This window comes from Macrosteles quadrilineatus, unplaced genomic scaffold, assembly GCF_028750875.1.
Source record: "Macrosteles quadrilineatus isolate MER2022 unplaced genomic scaffold, UCM_ALF_1.0 Scaffold_3__2_contigs__length_128488019, whole genome shotgun sequence".
Lineage (NCBI taxonomy): Eukaryota > Metazoa > Arthropoda > Insecta > Hemiptera > Cicadellidae > Macrosteles > Macrosteles quadrilineatus.
In genome coordinates this window covers 37295393-37318111 of record NW_026542596.1, presented here as the reverse complement: position 1 = coordinate 37318111, position 22719 = coordinate 37295393, and the positions used below count along the sequence as shown (strand labels likewise).

Below are 22719 nucleotides of genomic sequence, written 5' to 3'. Positions count from 1 at the left end.
AGTTAGCCAGAGTGAGAATATAAATTGTAGTTGAATTTAGTCACTGCACAGAGAAGTAAAATATTGAGGAAACATTCAATGGTACACTTAAGTCGTGTCTAGCAAAAGTCACTTTTGTCTAGTGCAAAAAGTGTCTATTGCATTGGTCGTCCTCTCCCGCTCTCCCCCTCACCATCACGTACTACAGCGCTCACGCTGTAGGAAGAGCCTGTGTGCTACAACTGTTGTTGTAAACAATAGCCATTCAGGCTCTAAGCTGCTCGGTACTATATATTTCTGCCCCACCCAGAGCTAAAAGTGCACAGTTGTTCCTTAAGCATGTTTCCTCTGTATATTACTTCTCTGTGGTCACTGGCAGAGTGTGCTGAAGTAGATTGTAGACTTCTGTTGAATATGGAGACTTTTGGATAAATTTAAACTTATTGTAACTTAATTATAGCTGGTCTATAGACAAAGGAACACTCCACACACACTTCAGTATTGCACCACTTACTGATTTTGATTTGTTTCATAAATTCTTACTACACTCTAGTGGATGGACAGTAGATCCAGCAAGAATGGAAGAGCCTTATTTCTAACTAATGGAAACATACTAATTAATTGATTAAGTGTATTGATTTCTTGATAATAGAATTTCCAGCCAATCCTCACAACTAGCTGGGTGTAATTTATAGTTTGGTTTCTATGGTGACTGAAGTGACCTCAGTCAGTACTTAGCCACTTCAACACAGATTCTTCATTAGCAGGCTTACCGTTAAACAAGTCCACCAATCTCAAGTGGTTGAAAAAGTGGTCAGTGACTACGGAAATTTCTTCTTTTACTTTTGTGATGTTTTATAAACTTATTTTATAAACTCTATGGACTTGTTTAAAGGTAAGCCTGCTTTCCTGTCAATTTCCTTAATAATTCCTGGCAAATGCCCTATTTTTTATCAGATTCTTCATTAGGTTTGATTCATAGCATCCTCCTTATTAGAATCATTAATAGTCAAAGTTAAAATCCAACTTTCTAATATCCCCCTGAACTTTCCAGTGGTTGAGTGCAGGGCTTCTGTCCTCGTGGTCTTGGGTTTAAATCCCGTGAATCACTAATGGACTTAATCTGAATGATAATGGTGCAGCCTTTAGGAATAGCATAAAGAAATTTAAAAAACAATACCGTGCTAGAGCCTGGTTAAAATAAAATGAAACTTTATATAATTATTCTTTATTCTTGTCCAGGCGTGCAGGAACGGATTAGTGCAGCATCTAGAACACCTGTTGTACTACGGAGCTGACATGAATGCTAGGAACGCATCCGGAAACACTCCGCTGCATGTGTGCGCAGTCAACGGCCAGGAGTCTTGCGCTCGAGTGCTGTTGTTCCGAGGCTGTCAGCACGACGCACTGAACTACGCAAACCAAACACCGTACCAGGTCGCCGTCATTGCAGGCAATCTCGACCTGGCCGACGTAATACAAGCGCATAGGCCTGAGAATGTCGGTGAGTGAACCTATCAGCTGTTTTGTCGTCTGTGCTTTCTGGTAGTTGTCAAACTGTTTTTAGACACTTGTAGTATTATTGTGTAGTTTTACTGTATATCCATAAATTATGCCTATAAATTTTAGTAAGTCAAACTTTCGAATGGACAAGTGTATATCTGTAATTTTAAAGTCCCAATCCAATTCGTGAAACAAAAGAATCAATTTTGAATTTGTTGTTTAATTTAGCATTTAATCAAATTTAGTTCTTTTGTTGTTGAGTGAGGGAGAAATAATAATAATCAAGTAATCAAATAATTCTACATTTCCAAATTTTATTTAGCTCAGCAAAGTTTTATGGACACCCCTGATTATATTTCTTGTTTCTTGTTGCCTACAACAATGCTATAACAACCAAAGTTTTTACTATTGCAGTAACATATAAGAGCAATAAACTGTGCGAGTCGTAATATTTTTTCAACAAAAATACAACGTTTTTTAAACTTGGTTTACCTTTTGTACATTAAAAAAATATTCATCTACATTTTATAATCAATGCAGGAATGATAATCAAAGATATAAAATCGTTCTTGAAGCATATTTCAAAATCTGTCCTCTATATTTGAAACTTGTTTTAACGTTTATCTCTTTGTCTCATTGTTTACACGCTTGATATGTAAATGTTATGTGTTACTTATGCATGAAAGCTTGTAAAAAAATATTTGCTTTGCTAAAATATGCATGTGTGGAAATGTGAATCCAAAATTAAAGAAGGGAGATGGTGTGTAGAAAAAATAATATCTTTAGACATTTTTTTACCGCTCATAATCACTCTGATTTTTAATGTAAATATATTCAGGGATCCATTCAGTGAGGTTTAATAAAACTATCATTGATCCCCTTATCTCTTGTAAATCTCCTAAATCAAACATAACTAATGTCATTGAATCATACTAGAATCTTTTGAAGAGTTTGAACAATACAATAAAAAGTATTTATGAAACATGTCACAAAAAAGCCTTGTGAACAGTTCAATAATAATAAAGTCTTCTTGTATTGTCTTGCTAGACTCCTAGGCTTTTATTTCTTCAAGCACTAACAGCTGATATATCGGATGTCATATAAAAGCCAGCTAATCTGGTATCGGACGATCCGGCACTTTCATTAACTTGGCATCTAAAGGTCTGTTCGTAATTTTGTATGCTGTTTTAAGTCATTTTTACGCAATCAGCAGATGTTTGGATTGGAGTGATTGTTCAGTTGTTGGTTGGATACTTTATTTCCCTAGTCTTGCAATAATTGCAGGTTTTAGAAGTCATAATCTGGAACTTTCAATGTTCCCAACGTGCCGGATTAGCAAGTGTCTTACTGTATAACAAAATCTTCAATTGCAATTATTAAGTGAACAGAATTTAACAAATACAATTAAAAATTTTTGCTGCTTTTTTCAAAACGTCAGAGACAAACCGTCTTAAGTGGCGATTTTGGTTAACCGATGTTTCGGATGACCGCCGCTCTACTGTACTGTAAGATAGTTCTTTGAATTTACTAGTAACATAAGTGCGGTAGACCTTTAGATCTGATCTATTACTAAGGCTTCTAAACTCTGACATTCTCTCGCCAGCCCGAAGACAAACCGTTGATTTATGACTCAAAACCCGTTTTGACCACATTTTGTATTCAACCCAAAAGGAGTTCACGTGTATGTGGCATATTTTAATGATATAGGCCAATCAAAAATAAACTCTACACAGATGGAAGTTGATCTTATTGGTGTGTATTCTTTAGTTTGTCCAACAGAAACTTTTTCATAAAATTGTGTGTGCTTTAGATTAGAAAAAAAAACATGATAAAAATAAGTATAATAACTAACTAAGAACATAATCCCTGTTGTTTAAAATGTAATGTTCGTAAAGCTAGAATGACCTTAATACGTAACTCAATCCTATTTAATATTAGTTAATGTTTTTGTATAATCTAAAGGTAAGTACAGTATGGGTGGCATTACTGCTCTTGAATCCTATTCTTATCATTCTTACACCCTCAAACAAGTTTATAACAATCATTTCTGAGTCATTTATAAAAGTTATTCTTTGAGCTGTAGTATACCAATCAAACCAAACCATGATTGTAGTGCCATCTGTACATAGACTATACAGTATGTTACACACACTCTTTGCTTCGTATGATGCTGGTGGTGGCGGTTTCCTTCCTTTTCCCTTACCTTCCTCTTTCCCTTACCTTTCACCCATGATCTCATTATCATGTCTTTTCTTCATCCTCAAAATCACTGCATGTACATAAGCATTTATAAAAAACTCACAACTTAAATGCTTCCACCTAAAAGCTTAACTGCTGCCGCTGAACATTTTCTCAAGTTCATCACCGTGACTCATATTTTAATGTGTCAATTTGAGGAATTTCAAAGGAAAGTAAGATACAGAGCTAAAGAAAAATTAAGGGTTACATCGTTAGAACTTTAATTTGAATTTGTGTTGTTTTGTAAAGTTCGTAAGTTGCAAATCAGTGGTTGAAGTATTGTTTTAGATTCGGAAGCATGGTGTTTCGGTGTTGGGAGTTTTATTCTTTCTTCAGACTCTATCTCGTTTAAATATTTTTAAGGAGCATTTTCACAGTTGTAAAGTTAGTTTTTGTGCAATTGTTAGCTCATATTTCATTATAATTTGTAAAAAGAAAGTGAACATGTTAAATTAAACCAATATACTGTTCAATTTGGACAAAGACTTAACACTGTAGGCTCTTTACCTTCTTGTATTATGAAGTTTAAATGAAGTTAACAATCAGCATTGTCTAAATATACCACATTCCAACAATATAGGCCTACTCTGACAAATGATAATGCCTGTGTTGGGGCCTGATATCTCTTATCACTCATATCCTGTTTCATTCCATCACAAGATTCCTTTGTGTCTCATTCATTCTGTTTTTCACCTGATCATATTTTGTTTTTGCGCCTGATACACACATGTGTTTCCATTTCTGTGTTTTACATCAGTTTTTTTTATTCTAGGAGAATGGCTCAAATTCTTGATTATCAAATCATTTTATCAACTTGTGTTTCAACCTGATCATTTCATTTTTATTTTCTGATAACTAACAGATTTTGTGTTCACACCACATTTGTTTTCTCGCCTAACATTTCATCCCTGTTGTTTGTGTGCAGTCCCTTTCCGAGAGCTCCCTCGCTACAACCCCAGACGACGGAGCATGTTGCCCTCTATCTCCCACACCATCGTACCCCTACCCCCTCCCTCACCTTCACTCTCTGCCCGTTCTTTCCCCCCCTTCAGCTCAGCGTCGTCCAGCCTCAGCGAGACTTCCTCGGGCTCCGCCAAGACCACGACGACAGAAGACACTGCCAGTTATATTACAGGTATGTTCATCTGCCACGCCACCGCCGCATGCACTAAAGCACTAGGTTTTAGGTTAGGAATTTATTTTGCATGTTATTCTAAACTGTGGCTTAAATATGTGTGATTAATTAACCTATGGGTGTTTTTACTTCGTTAACGTGATATTTGGTAGGTGAGTGAGCAATTAGATGTAATTTTACTACAGTTGACTTAATCTATTTTGGATCTGTTCTGTTAAAACACAAATTCTGTTGGCTACTATTTGTGTGAATCACATACTGACACACATTTGCCACCATGTTTGTCTACAGCCATGAAAAAAAAAAAAAAAATCAAAAACTGCTCATGGTTGTGGGATTCATGTACAATCTCAAGTGACACAAAATAATCAGCTATTTTTTAATTCAGTTTAGTGGAATGTAATTAAAGGATATTCAGAATTTTGGAAAATTAACGAAGTTTGTTTTGATATGGGTTTACTATCTACAGGTCTAATAGGAAATTGACTCTTTTGGGTTGAATCTCAGCCATTATCTTGTGGAAACCTTATTGAAATACAGTTACCCTATTGAACCTTCGATAGTTCGACACTCGATAGTTCGACACTCCTTGTAGTTCGACACGGGTCAAGTGATATTTTGTCAAGTGATATTTAATGGTTACTATTGAACATTAATTTTTCATTTATTGTTGACTTGAAACTTAAATAATGAACAGTGAAATTGTTAAACTTTTTAGTATTTAATAAATTTGGGTGATTTCTACAGGGTGTCACAAAAAAGTGTGATGGGCTATACAGGACCTAATTCTACATGCAAAAATAAGTCAAAAATGAAGAATACAATTTTTTGGATTTTGGCTTAGTTTAGCTGTAATCCGCCATTTTGTTTTTTGGGGAAAATATTTATTATTTCAAAATTCCTTTGATATATTTTTACGAAACTTGGCAAAATTGTTAACACTATAGTAAGTAACATTTATAAAAACAAATATTATTTTAACTTTCCAAATTTCAAAATGGCGGCCGTTTGAATTTTTTAATACCAAATTTCATGAAAACCGGTACCTAAATCAACATTTTGTAGAAGACAAAAAATTTAGTATTTATTATGACAAATCCAACAAAACAAAAATGAATAAAATCGGTTCATAAATAAAGAAGCTGTGTTTATTTTAGTAATTTAGACTGAACTTACTTAATACGTTACATAAATTATTACATTACATTAAATACATTTTAATATTAATAATTTCAGTTAATATTGTTAATATTATTAATATTATTTATTATTTTATTATTAGACTGAAATTACTTAATACGTTACATAAATTATTACATTACATTAAATACATTTTAATATTAATAATTTCAGTCTAAATTACTAAAATAAACACAGCTTCTTTATTTATTAACCGATTTTATTCATTTTTGTTTTGTTGGATTTGTCATAATAAATACTAAAACTTTTGTCTTCTACAAAATGTTGATTTAGGTACCGGTTTTCATGAAATTTGGCATTAAAAAATTCAAACGGCCGCCATTTTGAAATTTGGAAAGTTAAAATAATAATCTTTTTCATGAATGTTACTTACTATAGTGTAAACAATTTTTCCAAGTTTCGTAAAAATATCTCAAATGGATTTTGAAATAATAAATATTTTCCCCAAAAAACTAAATGGCCGATTACGGCTAAACTAAGCCGAAATCCAAAAAATTTTATTCTTCATTTTTGACTTATTTTTGCATGTAGAATTAGGTCCTGTATAGCCCATCACACTTTTTTGTGACACCCTGTATATAAGACTTGTGTTTTTACTTTCCTGTATATTAAGCTCCATTTACTCCCTATCGTTTGACATTTCGATAGTTCGACATCCCTTAAGTCCACAAAGTGTCGAACTATAGATGTTCTACTGTACTCAGATTGCAAAAACATTTTTTTTTTTTTTTTTTAAGAGGATAACTTTTAGTTTTTTTGAGAGAATAATGTTTAGGAGTTTATGAGTACACAAATAAGGCCACACAGCATTCTGCTAGCTTTTCACACATTTAAGGTAACACATTTTCCTAGTTTAGGACCTCTTCAGAGTGGAGCTTGTGAAATCAGTCAGTGGAAAAGCTGCACTCTGAACAAGTTCTGATCAAGCAAAATATCAGTCCCATCTTGTGTGAAGGTATTTTTATGTATCTACCTATGAATCCTTGAACTCTAATTTTCTAAAAAAATAGTTGAACTCTTTCCTTTTTTCTTAAACATTAATGAATCACTTGGCTTTTCCATCAAATCTTAGTTTCTACTGTAAAGATTAGGACTGCTGATAAAGCAGTGTCCCAATTCCCTGTGTGTTTTAAGTTGGTAAAATAATTAACCTGTTATGATTGTTCTACTGCAAAAAACTAATTTTCAAGGTAATTAATTATTGATTTAGTTCATTGTTGCTCTATAATCTTCATCTAATATTAGCCACTAGCAATGCAGTTAGTTATATTACCAATGTTACTAATTTTGAGTGACACTGATTGGTTGTAGAGGTTAAACATCAAATGAATATTATTCTAATCATCCTATGGTAATTAAAATTCAAATCACAGTCAAGATCAGCATTGAACACGAACAGGTAATCACAAAACGGTTCTTGTATACATAGTTTTTCGTTGCTTTATTTATTTTTTGACCGGACGCTAGGGTCTGGCCCGGGATATTTTTTCAAATTACTTCAGGCATGTAGAAGTTATGGCTGATTCGCGGGATTTGAACCCGGGACCTCTAGGACCAAAGCCCCTCACTCTACCACTAGGCCAATTCTCTCTCCACTCTTTTATACATAGTTTAGTTACCATTTGTACATCGTGAATCCTTAACTTTGACAGATGTATTCTTGTTTCAGACAAAAGTCTGTGTGACACCAGTGACATCATCAGCGACAGCTCAGGCGTGGGGACAGCCAATAGTGATTCACTTACGCTGCCGGGCACTAGCGTTGTCTGCGTAGAGAACTACAGTTCGAGCCAGCCTGGCCATCTACGGCTCTCCCAAGGAGACATACTTGATGGTACTTATTGATTATACCACCATGCTTTCAAAGTTAACATTATTTATCTACATGAAACAGCTGTTCGATGCAATTACCAGCTGTTTGTTTATTTTATTTTTCAATTTCTATTATTTATAATTGAAATGAATTTAGTTTTGGAAGGATATGGAGATGCAATTCAAAATCATATTGCAAAGCCTAATGCGGCAAGGATAATATGTCACAGTTTGGTAAATATATAAAATTTTGCATAGCCATATCAAATGTGTTTTAATAAGATTGACTATAATTTACAATAATGAAATAAATTCTCTTACCACATTATTAAAATATTTTTTTAGCAAATTTAAAGAACTTAACTGTTGATTTCCATGTTTACATTTCAATATAATAACCCGAGAGAGTTCTAGATCTAAACCATTCGAGTACAAACAAAAGAATCTTTATTTAGCTTTTTTTTTAAATTAAAAAAATTATGGTTTTGTAAAATATCTGGAGTCATTCCCCTGTCATAGTAAAAAAATATCTGATCTATTTTTGTACCTCCAAGTTCAAACAATGTGTTTCTTTTTGGTTTAATTTAACTACAGTTTTTCAGTTACTTTTTAACACTAAGAATATGTCTCAGGTTTTTCAACTCTATCAAAGAAGTGGAGACTAGAATTCATGTGTGAGTTAATCTTGCATGTGAATTGCAATCAATAACAGATATATTAAATGATTGCACTGAATGATTCTAAAAGTTTTTCCCAGGCAATAAATGGGAATAAAATTAGGCTTTAAGTAGAAGTAGAGAAAGGCATGCAACTCGAAAGGACTTAATGATTGAGATATATGCTTGCACTCAATGCTTTAACATAAACATTTTCTGCAACAGAAAAAATATATAGGTTCCACTCTCTCTGACTTCTTCCCAATTTTACTATCAATTCCATTTTACTAAGTCTTACTGCATTTTCCTTACATCCCCAAACCGCCTTAGTCTTGCTTTTTTTCTCTTCTCTCTTTTTTAGCTTTCTTCCACTAAGTTAACCCCTCTTCTGATCCCTCCATTTCTAACTTCACCCCATCTTTTACTCTTTATAACCATCAAAAATATAATTCTTAAACATCATCAATGAACGCTCCAACTATCAATTTATTCTGATTACCATTACCTTACTCTTTTCCATGCTTATTCCTATTCTTTATTTTATTTTTTTGTGATCGTGGGTAGTGAATATATCGTGGTGGATATATGGATGTATTGTGGATATATTTGTGGATATATTGTGGATAGTCGAGTCTACTGTAGTTCCTTATATATGATGCTGTGGTTAGCATCTTGTCTCAGAAATGTGGGAGGGACAGGGTCAACCCCTAGGACAAAAATGTTTAATGGTTTGGAGCACTTGCTTTACAAAATGGCATTAGTGTTGACAATTATTAACCCTCCGAGTGTCCATAGTTTAGGCCTTAATGTCCGCCTATTTTTGGCGCATTTGCAAGGTTTTATTAAAACGGATCTGAAAAGCTTAAAAAAATGTTAATTCTACTGTTCTATATACCATTTTGTTTGGAAAATCATGGGCTTCAATATCATACATAAAACCTAAGGAATATTTGTTTAAAAAAATTTTTTTAGGTAAAAATAAAAATTATTTTGGAAAAATTGAAAAAAAATAAGTTTGCGCTCAATGAAATTGTATAAATTATAGGCCTATAAATATTTGAAAATAGCCTCTTTGTTCTAAATTGTATGAGGATTACAAATATATAATAATATAAGGAAGTAGATTTGCAAATAAATAAGTTATGGGCAAAAAACTGATTTCAGTACATAGCGTTTAGCTAAGAATGCATAGCCTAACCATAGCTAGGAATCTGGCTGATAATTTACATCAATATCACTACCTACTTCTTCAGGATCATCAACCAGCCCTTCAAAATCACTTAAATCTTCTTATAATGCACCACGTATATCACTACTTTTGATTTTTAACACTAAAACAATGATAAACATAATAAAACACATCAGTCATCGGTCCGAGGTTAACTAACCTGTTTACAAATACGCACGTCAGCTGTCTGCTACAATTACGATCGGCTCGGAGAACATAAAGCGCTTAGAGACAGACCTCTGGAGAAAGCTTAGAATCTAATTAAAAGAACGATACCTAACTCGATCCAGTTCAATCCGATTTTGTCAGTCATAGAGCCTTCGCCGTAAACAGTGTTCGTGAGTCGCTGCAGCGACGCATGACACTCAGAGGGTTAAAAAATGAATGAAAAATTTTCACAAATTACTCCATTGTAAAATATTTGAAATGTTATATTTCATGCAATAATTAAGCAATTTATTTTACTTTTTAACAGTTTTCTCTGTCACATAATTAGTATATGAATTTGACAGTTACCTCTGTCTGTTACAGTGACGGGGACTACGGACTGTGGTCTGTTGGAAGGCACGCACCGCAACGGGGGGGAAACGGGGCTATTCCCTCCCCACTGTGTACAGGAGGTGCGACTACGGGGGGGTTTAGTACCCCCGCCTCAACTGCCTGTACATCGCCGTGTAGTCGGACGCAGGGAGTCCAACGCTACCTCACTCAAACACTTTGCCACTGCCCCGAGGCATAAAAAACAGTGAGTTTTTGTCCCGACGTAATTTAAGATATTTTGTAATTGTAACCTAAACCATTTTTTGGAGAGTTCATCCTACTGATCGTTATTACAGGACCTGATCTCGAATAACGTAATTTTACATATAAAATTTTTGATATATTTAAGAAAAATTAAGATTAAGATAAACCTTTGCGGCCAGTCTCCATAGAATACTGGTATGTGCAGACTGGCTGTAATATGATTTCGGCATAAGCAGGCAAGTCTTACTGATACGCTAGAGCATGCGGTTGGTCTCAAGCAAGCAATGTCTTTTTAAGTACTGGCATTACTTTACATGAGTTAAATGTTGTAGTGCTAGTATAGCACTTCGCGCAATTTTGATTGACACAGTACTTAGCAGTACATAAATAGTTTAAGGATGTTATTCAAATTACATTCTGTCACAACTTCCGCTGTAGTATTCTAACTGTCTTGTGGTCTCTTATCAACATAACAGGTTACCAGCGGAACCACGCACTGTGGTGTTGCACCGTGCAAGGCGAGGGTTTGGGTTTGTCTTGCGCGGCGCCAAGGCAACATCACCCCTCATGGAGTTGACGCCGTCCGCGAGGTATCCGGCACTTCAGTACCTGGATGATGTGGACAAAGGAGGTGTCGCGGACATGGCTGGCCTACGGAAGAACGACTACTTGCTAGCGGTAGTTATTCACATCCATAGCCCTACAGTCTAAATAAATATTGTAAAAAGTTTACGAGGAACAGGGTTTGACTTTTACCCTCAAATAAAGTTACTGTTGCAAACTAAATGTCGGATTAATCACTACACTTTTCAAAGATGTGGACATAAATGTGATGCATTTATTCCAAAAATGGGATTGCCATAAACTAAATTCACTGTTCAGTGCAGTGAGCTAGAAATACAATTGGTTTGGTAGCATTTAATGACAGAATTGCGAGACCTTGGTCGCTATTAGTACTAAGGTATAAAGTACATTAACTGAGTACATTTGAACATTATAACATCCATAAAGGCATGAGTCGATGAGTCGATTTTCCTAGCTGGTACCAACACAACAAAATGTTTCAGCTTCTAGATTTTCTAGCAGAGTTGTCGTGCCAGCAACCTCTAGTTGTATTTTTAGCTCAGTGATAGCTGGGGTCTGTCGAACAGTGTGAGACCAGTGACCTATAGCTGAGTAGCTGACGGGTTTTAGATGCTCACCTGGTATAGTCTGTATGATGGAACCAGTCTCCTGACCCTCCGTCTACCTGGGGACTGGTCAATGGTTTAAGTCCCAGGCCAGTCCAAGGGTGGTCCCAGGTAGACGGAGGGTCAGGAGACAGGTTCCATCACACAGACTATAATCAGAAAGTAGCCATTTCTATCCTGATAAAAGTAAGATTTTTGACGATTCCAAATCATAGGCTGGTAAAAAAAAAACTTATAATAAATTATCCTGGCTAAGGAAAAAGTTGATCAATAAAGCTAAACAATGCATCTAACTCCTTTCTACACCCATCTTTCAATCAATCAATAATCAATAATCAATCATTGAGATGGGGACGCCACCTAGGTGCGTATTTTAACCCAAATATGAGTGAAGGATGAGTGTAGAATGGTGTGTGATGACCTGTGTAGCTTTGTTACTGACTAAGATCAGCGGTTTCATTAGTCAGGATCATTTATTTAAAGCCCAATGATCAGGAACAGATGGGTCCAGTTTCGAACCATCAAAAAGCTACTGACTTTTCTCAGGATCGAACCGGCGACCTTTTGATTACTAACCATTCAACTGCCCAGCTGTATAAGTGCTCTAAGACTTAAAGAGGATTTTCGCTCAAATTTGGGTTAGAACTTAGAATAAACCCACTTACTATCTTAATTGGTAGTGAAAGTAATAAATACCATGACCAAGCAGCTACCCCATAAAATAACTTTCCCCAAATCTTTGTCACAGATCAACGGTGAAGACGTGAGTGCCGCGTCTCACGAGCATGTAGTGGATTTGATCCGCAAGTCTGGAGACCTGGTGTCGCTCACTGTCGTGTCGTCCGGCGCACTGCCGAGCTCTAAGAGCGCCGCTGCCGGGCTGACTGCCGGCCAGGAGAACCAACCCACCCCGCGCCAGTATCAAACACTGCCACGCAAACTCAACAATAACTTCCCTACGCTCGGTCAGTATATATGCTGTAAGCTATGTAACATCTCTTCTTGTGGTCAATAGTGATGTGTCGAAAAATAATCTCAATTCTCAAACCGATCAAAACTTTAGAAAAGTTTTGGTTTTGAGAATTTTTCAGGGAGTTTCGAAATTCAAAAGATTTGAAATTAAAGATTTTTTCAATTTTAATTTTGGACCTGTTGTCATTTTTTGTATTATTATTGTTTATACCAGTTTTCAGTCAAGCCGGTCGCAATGGACCAAACAGATCACCACTAACACTGGATAAAACTTGTAATTTTTATTCTGAACTGCAATAGTTATTGTTTATACTAGTCCGTTCACAATATTATTTAGGCGGTTTAAGAGGAGGTTCCTCCACCACTTTTTTCTGCTTACGTTGCAGCTGATTGACGTTTTGAGCAATTTCAGCTGTTGAGCTATGTATTAAATGTAGGATCAAGACGTGGAGGGGATAGATTTCTTCCCCTAAATTTTGTGATTGGAGTATAATAATGGTAGAGCGTACTTTACATTTTCATATTGATATTTATTTATAAAAAAATGTCGACCACTAAATGACTAAATTGATCTAATATTCATATTTATGATTTATAATTATTGAATTACCTGTATTTTTTTTAGCCTTGACGAGATAGCTAAAAAGGTTTCACGTTACCTTTTACGATTTTAATTAGTTTTAGTTTCAAGATTCAAAGTTAATGGTCATCAATTGTGGTCATTGTAAGCTGCACACTTAGTAAACATTATTTAGTTCCAGTAATTTTTTTTTATTGTTAAAAGTCTGTTGAACTAAATATGTATTGTTGTTTCCAGGTCGAGCGCCAGCACCGTTACCTCCTAGGCGGGATCCGAAGACAACCCTTAGTGTTGGGAGAGCTCGAGCGAAATCAATGGTGGCTGGTAAGTTGTATCGTCTAATAAATAGCTACCAATTTGTTAGCTTACTTATCAAATCAACCAATTTTTTTTTATAAATCATATCAGAGTATTAAGGTTAAGGTGTTATAACAAATTCCCATATTATATGACCAAAGTTTTCATATCAAATTTATTATGTCCTTGATATTTTTACATTATTGTAATCCGCCTGACACTTGTTCTCACAATTCGACCACTTATAGAGGAGGAAGCGGCAAACTCGGGAGACAGTACAGATCCGGGCAAAGTCCAGCCAAGGACAGCTTCCATTAGAGCTCGACCCACCTCCAGTCGCATCACTGCTGCCGAACTGGAGTCTCTGTTCCAACGACAGACACCTTACATGATGACTACCTCTAACTTCCAGGTAGAGTGTCTTCATTGGGTTGGAAATTAAAATGTTCGAGGGAACCCATGCACCACCTCGCATATAAATGTGACATGTCAATAGGGTTCAGAATATTTTTGCAAGGCAAAAGGAAAAATACTACACATTTTAGCTTTCAAAGATTATGTTTGTTGCAGATAGCTATTAGGTGAACAAAACTACTAATTTACAACAAATTAAATTTGTTGATTATGGATCTAGACCATAAAAAGAATCAGAATACAATCATAATAAAAGTTGCCTGTTTAACAAGTATTTTTATTTGTATCTTGATTACAATATGTCTATGCTTAATACATAATACTGAAGGAGTTGGTAAATTACAATTCACATTTAAAACTGTTATATGGAAAGTTGGTCAGCATCACTGGATCTTTAAGTCTAGAAAGAAATCAAACACTAGGGTGACGATGACCTAAAGGAAATTAGCGTTTTGGTTACCATTCGTAACTCCACTAGATCATTACCTTTGCAACGACATGACACCTCAATTGTAAAAATAGGTCAAGTATGACAGGTGAAAAAGGGATGATACAGGTGAAACCAATGTTGAATTGAGTATGTAGATGGTTGTTAAATGTATTTTGACGAATAATGCACGTTTGACTTAGGGGCTTCAAAAAGGCCATTTTACCAACCGTTGGCACAAAACGTAGGAGCTAAACCGCAGGCCTAACAGGATTAAAAATTTGTAACTATTTCTTATAAATTATGCTGAAAAAGATGTGTGTTATTTCATCCGGGAATTCCAAAAATTGTAATAAACTTGCCACTTTAAAATACTACTAAAAATACTAAAAATGATTCCTAATAAAAATGTGTCATTTATTTCCTTTGACTTGTGTATTTGTAATCTTTATTTATTAAAACACCTTTTGTGGCCAAATAGGCCGGCTCGGACTAATCCAATTAAATATTACAGGCAGGGGGAAACTCACAACCGTCTTCTCCCGCACGCACTCCTCGAGTGTACGCATCTGTGGCAGAGATGAAACGCAGCAAGGGCAAGGTAATTTGCCCACAAAGTTAAAAGTTATTTACACAAAGTTAAATTTGTAAGCTTGTTGTCAAGTTGATGACTTTCCTATCAAGGAAGCAGAAGTGCTCATCTCTGCAGTAATCTTAAAAGAATTTAATTATTTGTTTTTAAAATACAAATCCACTCTTATAAGACAAAAGATTACAGAAAGTAAATAAAAATACGTCCAATAACACTTAAAACATATATTTACACTAATACTGTTAACTCACAAGACGGTAAATATATATAATTGATGGTAAGTGGTGATGGATTTCAATTGGACACTCAATCATCATCAGGCCAAATAGACGAATAATAATAATAATAATAATAAAAATCTTCATTTGTCATAAGGATACATAAAGCAACAGGTTAGCAGCAGGGTTATACAATCAAAAGATTTATTTGGCCAGATTTGAACAAATCGTCCAGGCTATAAGAAGGGTTGTCTAGTAGCCAATTATAAAACAAGGACTTAAATTTTTCTTGCGGATAAGCATCAATATTGTGTTTTAAAAGGTTATATACTTTAGTTTATAACACTATGTGGCTCTTGCTAGTCTTACTCAGACGACGTGATTCTAACAAGAACAAGGCACTATTTTTAAATCTGGTATTGTGATTATGATTATTGAATTTTAGGTGATGGGGTTTTTTTTAGATATAAAGGGCAAGATCATAAATAAACAAATTTATTACAGTTTGAATCTTAAAATCCTTAAAAAGAGGCTTGCAGTGCTCGTCTGGCTCTGATCCATTCATAGCTCTGATAGCCCCCTTCTGTAGGATTAACATTTCGTTAAATACCAAGACAAGAATGTGGTTCGGATTCTACTATAAAACTATAGGTTCCTTAGTTGCCATCAGCAGCTGTTTGGGCTATTAATTAACAGCTGTGTCTAAGGATTATGTCGGCCTTAGTCACTAAACAAGACTACAAAATCACGCCACTCATCCTTCACTCATATTTGGGTTAAAATATGCACATAGTGGCGTCCCCATCTTATAAATAATTCAAAATTGATAATTGATAATTGAAATGTCTCCGAAGCCAGTCCGGATAACGGGTTTTCTGGTTAAACTGACATCCCAAAAAACTTGTTAAAACTGACCATTTAAATACATACTGTATACAGTAGGGTATTTGACTTAAATTTAGGAGAGCATTGTATTTAGACACATGATCTCTGGTCTCATCTTTCCCACGAGAACAGTTATTTCAGTACTGCCCACTTCCTGCCGATCTAGTCCGGTTAAACCGATGTGCTGATAAAAATTGTCCGGTTAAAGAGATGTCATTTCCGCTGAGTGTCCGGTTAAACTGATGTCCGGTTTAAAGGTGTCCGAATAAGAGGTTGTCTACTGTATTATGAATTTGATATAGGAAAATTAGGTTTTTTGTTACTTACTAAAAACTAAAAGAGATACGAAGTAAGTGTAAATTACAAAGTTATTAAGAATTAAAAACCTATAAAATGAGGTTCCACTTGACAAATGTTGCTATTTGAAAACATTGAACAGTGGGCATTGGCAGATTTTCCAAACTCAATTTTTTTGAATTTTTATTATTTCAAAAACCGTTGCATATCACAGTAAAGCTAACTTCATAATGAAACACAGAGTATAAAAACATATTGATTTTTTTCCAAAAAAAACTGCAGCCATTTTGAAACGGAAAAAGATCATTAATTTCAGTTTCGGCCAAAAAGTTTCTCTATCAAATACCTTTAAAATGATGAATAACTTGATATATGTTTACATTTGTAAATTACAAGATTCGAACTAGTGACCCTCAATTTTTGGGACACCCTGTATCAGAAAAATATTTTCACCTTATTCCTTGGGGTCCATTTAGCGGGAAATAATTTTATTTCACCCTTGTACTTTAAGCCGTTTTTTCTTAATCAATTTGAGACACCTTACATGGGACACTCTGTATAGGCCATAGTGAACACGGACATAGAAAAGATACAATATTTGTTTCCTAAGGAACCTTTAATTTTTTCTGAGCTAAGCTAGCTATCCGTTTATTCTAAGAATCATAATCCGTCTATAAATCAACTTATGTTATAAGCGCACAGTCTTACAATTTGTTGTCTACAGGCTAATACCCGAGTGCGCTTCAGTCTGGCTGGTATAGGGATGGCCGGAGTGTCAGAGCTACACAGGGACTTTCACAGCACCCCGGATCTTGCTGCGGCGGTCAATGGGGCTGTGACTGGCCCTCGGCAACACCACAGTCAGGAGGAGTTGCGACCTCTTCCCCCGCCTAGCCACCCTCCTCCACCACCACCCGCCGCACCCGACACTGGACATGACACTGGCAACGGTATGTTGATAGCCACCCTCCATTGAAAGGAATAGGTCTGAAGCTACTTTAGAATTTGTTTTGGAGTCTTTAACCAAAAACACCATCTTTTGTCATTTATACAGGGTGATTCAAAAAGGACTTTACAACTTTGAAAATTCATATAAATCTTATTAAACAAGGTACAGAGCTGGTTTTGGTGTTGTTTTAAAGAAAAACACTTCAAGTTTTTTTACCTTAAAATATCAAATTTTTACCTTAAAAGGAATTTTAGGTACGAAAGAATTACGAAAACCGTTAAAATTTTGAAAGAAATTTAACAAATTTTGAAAATGTGGCATTTTTTAAGCTGAAGGAGTGCGATTTTCGATAAACGCCTAAGAGTGTCTTGTAGAAAATTTAATTCCGAACCTACGATTTTTACTCAAATTGTTTCTAGCTCTTACCGTTTTCGAGCTATAGCCGTTAAAAAAACGTGATTTGTCGTTTTCAGAGGTCCGCCATTTAAAAATGGGACTTTTTGCAAATTCTACCGTTAATTTAAGATCCCATACTGCAATACTACGAAATTCCAAGTCTCATTCGGTATTTTTCCAAAGTCGGTATTTTTCAATGTTATTTCCCATAAGAATAATATGGGGGGGAAATTCGTGATTTCGGGGGGGAAATTTTAACCTCTTCAAAATTCCAAAATGGCGGACCTCTGAAAACGACAAATCATGTTTTTTTTAAACGGCTATAGCTCGAAAACGGTAAGAGTTAGAAACAATTTGAGGAAAAATCGTAGGTTCGGAATTAAATTTTCTACAAGACACTCTTAGGCGTTTATCGAAAATTGCACTCCTTCAGCTTCAAAAAATGCCACATTTTCAAAATTTGTTAAATTTATTTTAAAAATTTAACGGTTTTCGATATTTTTTCGTACCTAAAATTCCTTTTAAGGTAAAAATTTGATATTTTAAGGTAAAAAAACTCAAAGTGTTTTCCTTTAAAACGACACCAAAACCATCTCTGTACCTTGTTTAATAAGATTTATATGAATTTTCAAAGTTGTAAAGTCCTTTTTGAATCACCCTGTATGTGTGTTTGAGTATTTTTTACGTCCGGAACTGTTTTTACACATTACTTCAGACTAGTCCTAGAGAGTCGCAGCATTTTCAGGTAGATAAAATCCATTGGTGTTTGGAAAGATTCAAACCCAGGACCTCGGTCTTCTAAGTCCCGCACTCTGCCACTAGACCAGCTCACTACCCATTTTTATTTAATTGATAACTTTCAATACACTATATAGTGTCTATGGTCTATAACACGATAACTCGAGTACAGACTTTCTTGAAATTTATAATCCTACATTTTATAACAACAAGTTCCCAAACCTGCTCAATTGCGCTACGATACGGGGTTTTCCCCGTTTAAATTGCGGTTTAAATAGGGGAAAATTTGATGAAAATTAGCTTAGTTTGCAGGTTTGCTGCTGTGGGCCTATTTAAGCAAAGGCCTAATAGGTGGAATTGGAAATTGATAAGTTCTTTTCCTCAGGTGGAGATGGCGTTATGTCCAGCTTTAAGCCAGCTGCCAGTGCCAAACTGTACGCTTCGCCTGAAGATGTCAAAAATGTTGGTTACCGATCTCGCTCTCTTCCCTCCCACGCAAACAGACCACAGGTAAAATATGTATTAGAGCTTAATTTATTGAGCTTAATTTATTTAGTGGGGGACATATTTTTTTAAAAATAAATTTGCAACCTGCTAAAGCTTCTGTTACTGAAGCTGGAAGCAAAATATTTAGCTTTCTTCTTTTTGGTACTCTTATTTTAATTTATATGATATTGGGTTTTTAAAGAACTTTTTGATAAACTTAATTGTGTCCAATTTAGGGTAGTAGTAGGAATGTAAATTTTGGACATGTTATTTTTGTATAATGTTGATTTTAAATTATTTTAGATAATTTTTTTAACCTTGTACATTATGCTCCTACCGCTTTTGAAGTTTTGTATGAAGTCCATTTAAATTTAAAAGGTCAGTAGATTTATTGCAGTGTACCACTAACACACTCACTTGTACCACAGGTTCGTAAATCACACAGTTTACGATCACCGTCGTCTTCATTCAAACCAGCGCCAGGATCTCAGGGCGCAAATCCCTACGCTCAGCCGATCCGGAACCGCAAACAGCAACCGGTGTCGGCCCCGCCTATTCCAGACCCCGACTACAGCCTCAGTGAGAACGAAAGCGACACGGAGCCCGCGGACAAGACTGTGATCAGAGTGAACCAGACGGAGGGAAGTGGCGGTAGCAGCACCAGTTCCGGCAGTCTACCTCACAGCTTCAGCGTAGACGAGATTCAGAAAGTCCGAACCCAGCTGAAAAGCTCCAAATCCTACCCGAACGACTTTATCCCCGGAGCTGAAGACGGGGATAATTCTTCCAGTGGAGTTAGCTCGGATCAGGAAATACCTGCGGGACCTCCCTCCGGGTTTGATGTGAATCAGGAATCCTCGACTGGAACGTCAACTCTTCCTCGAACTTCGCAGAGATCTGCTCTAACAAGGAACGCAGTGTCGCTGGCACAACTACCCCCACCACTCGAGGCGGACACTGATGAGAGGGAGGAGTTAGTTGTTCCGCCACCCCCAGAATATGCAGGCGGGGTTGGCCCCGTTATGGAGGAAGTGTTGGCGCCCCCACCACAGTTCTCCGATGGTCGCTTAGTCACGAGAGTTCGAATAGTCGGGTCAACACCAAAGGCAGCTCCCAGTAGGCTTCATAGTCAGTAAGGATCAACGCATTACATGTAATTCTTTACATTAATTCTGTGGCATGTTTTATGCCGAAAAAACTGTTATAAAACTTTTTTCAAAATAATTTTTAGTGATACAAATAATTCTTTTGGTTTTTCTATAAAGAAGTCATTGATTAGTTTGTAAATTACTTACTACCGTGAATTATTTTAAAATTTAATTACTTAAATTCTGGATCATTTTTGGGATGTGTAAAATCATTTATGTAAGTGTAAGAGTACTATTTTGAGGTTCTATTTTTTTCCTTTTGGAAGGTGCAAACAGATTTTTTTATTCTACCTTACTGTTCAAAGCAAGTCTAATGCGCTGGCTTACTACCGTAGTTAATTTTGCATAGATGCATACTATTGTATTTATTGTTGATTTATATTTGTTAAAAGATTATAGTTTTTTGTTCAAATTGTATATAAGCATAGACTTGAGTGTATGTAAACAGCATGCCGTCAGTTGTACATTATAAATGTGCCAAGTTAATTTATCTTGCCTAATGTATGTTCCTTTTATATACGAGAGTTAGATTGTTTCATACTTAGTTATTTATACATTCCGAATATTGAGTTTATCGTGTAAATAGTGTCTATATAGTGGATTAGTAATGATTATCAATGTAAAGCTAAGTTTGCGTCCAACTTTAAACTAAGTTAGAGAGTAATTATGAGAAATTTGAAGGGAACTATGTACACAGATTATTTATTCCTTTGTGAAATAAAATTTTGATGTAGATAATTTAGATATGTATTTCATAAATTATGACAATTTAGCTACAACAATTATTATGTGTGACACTCTGTTAAATTTGACTAAAAGTGAGTTCCATTTTTTATATTTAAATAAGTATGGAAGGCCTTAAACCAAGAAATCTAAAAATTAATACTAGACAAGCTGATGATACAGCTACAAATTTTGTACTGAAACTCAAGTCTAGAAAGTAAAAGTTACTGTCATAGATCCCTTTAATGAAATTTTTTTTAAATAAAGTAATCCCAATAAATGGAAAAAAAACTTGCTCATAGAAAGTACCTCTAGTAAAGTGTCAGTTGGTCTACGACCGTATCCTGCCAAGCCACGTGTACATATGTAATCGGTGTTTTTTTACTATCCACATTTCAGCATTGTTGCTAACTAGTTCACTTCTCCAATTCAGCGCTTGTCTATTACAAATTATTATATTTTCTAGATGAAATTTTATTTCGGATCGAGCTCCGTACTTGTTTGCTATATGTCAATTGAGAGAATATTATTGCTTATTTTATTTTGTACCACAATATTTCTATACTGTTTGAAATATTTTTATCGTTGAAATTGATAGTACTGTCTTAATTCATTAGGTGGTTAACCCATATTTACATTGTTAAAGAGATTTTTCAGGTTTGTAAATAACACACGTTGTACATGTAAGTCACATTCCATGATGTTATCAATGAGGGAGGATTTTTCATCTTTATTTACTTTTTAGTATTTTAGCGTTAGGTTGTATTGTGGAACACATCTTGAAACTATATCTTTATTGATATAAATAACTGAATATTATCAACATTCAACCTTCATCATTTAAATCTAAAAGGTAATCATAATGTAAATCTACAACATGTTTAGAAATTATTCTCAAATTCTGTTACTTCTTTATCTATACAATATATTTTTCCACTAATGTTGCAAGTCTAACACCAATTTCTTGGAATGTGGCTCAATTACTTTTGTATCAATACACGAAAATGTTATCAAAGTTCCCCCCATAAGACAATGATATATTCTAAATTTGAAGTTTTTGTGAAGGAGATATGTACATTGTACACCCGTAGTTGGCTATTGGCTTGTAGAGGCTTATTTTGGATTACTTTTCCATCACTAGATAGTCACATTTGGAAACTTTTAATCGGATTCGAGTGAACTGTTGTAATATTTAACAAATATAACAAACATGTGTAAAACTTGTTTTAATCATTTTTCCTTGTTATTTACAGTACGTTTCCTAAACTTTTGAGTTTTCTATTTGTTTAAGTGTCCTCTGACTCTGGAACATTTGTTTTTCAATAGGTAAGTGATGTGTGTGAGTTTACTGATCTGTTTTGTACAAAGCTTGTCACCAGTAGTGTCATTAAGTCCTAAACTAAAACTATTATATTATCATTAATTTATTGAGAGGAGGAAGTTGGTATCCCTATGAAAAGCGACTCTCCAGCATTACAGTTAATCCAACTCCATGTAGATAATGTTCGATGAATTTCATTTAGTAGTATGGTTTCTTTTTGAACATATTTTACATATCTTTGAGTCACTTGTCTTTATTCTTCACTTTTATTATCACTAGTTGCTCTGCCCGTGCTTCGCTACGGGGTGAGAATGCAGAAAAGAATAATTCGGTTTTTGTACTTTAAGATACTATAAAATACTATGAGAAACAGTTACAACACACTTACCAGGAAACATATAGGCAAAAGCTCAATCCTGCTTATTGATTATTTAAATTAAGATCTCTTAATGTATTACAGTACTATCATTTTATATAGTATATAGCATTTAAAATACAGGGTGAATAAAAAGTCAAGACCCCCCCCCCCCCCTTTAATATTTTTCCCATTAAATATACAGAGATATCCTTTTGGTGGTCGTGTAATCTTAG

General features: G+C 35.1%; 1 protein-coding gene across 7 annotated transcripts in view; it reads left to right on the top strand.

The window, feature by feature from the left end:
• Positions 1-20826, top strand: part of LOC128988470 (SH3 and multiple ankyrin repeat domains protein 1-like) — a 236791-nt gene extending 215965 nt beyond the window's left edge. For 2 of the 7 annotated variants that reach the window (XM_054409778.1, XM_054409777.1), the window contains 13 exons: positions 1222-1483; positions 4646-4855; positions 7725-7889; positions 8500-8541; positions 10283-10496; positions 10972-11173; positions 12434-12650; positions 13475-13561; positions 13783-13946; positions 14890-14976; positions 17092-17317; positions 18836-18960; positions 19365-20826. In XM_054409778.1, coding sequence (XP_054265753.1) covers positions 1222-1483; positions 4646-4855; positions 7725-7889; positions 8500-8541; positions 10283-10496; positions 10972-11173; positions 12434-12650; positions 13475-13561; positions 13783-13946; positions 14890-14976; positions 17092-17317; positions 18836-18960; positions 19365-20072 — 2709 coding nt within the window. In that variant the 3' untranslated portion in view covers positions 20073-20826. The remainder of the gene's footprint in view (positions 1-1221; positions 1484-4645; positions 4856-7724; positions 7890-8499; positions 8542-10282; positions 10497-10971; positions 11174-12433; positions 12651-13474; positions 13562-13782; positions 13947-14889; positions 14977-17091; positions 17318-18835; positions 18961-19364) is intronic. The other 5 variants (XM_054409780.1, XM_054409779.1, XM_054409784.1 and 2 more) reach the window with 3 other exon arrangements.
• Positions 20827-22719: the final 1893 nt, after the last annotated feature.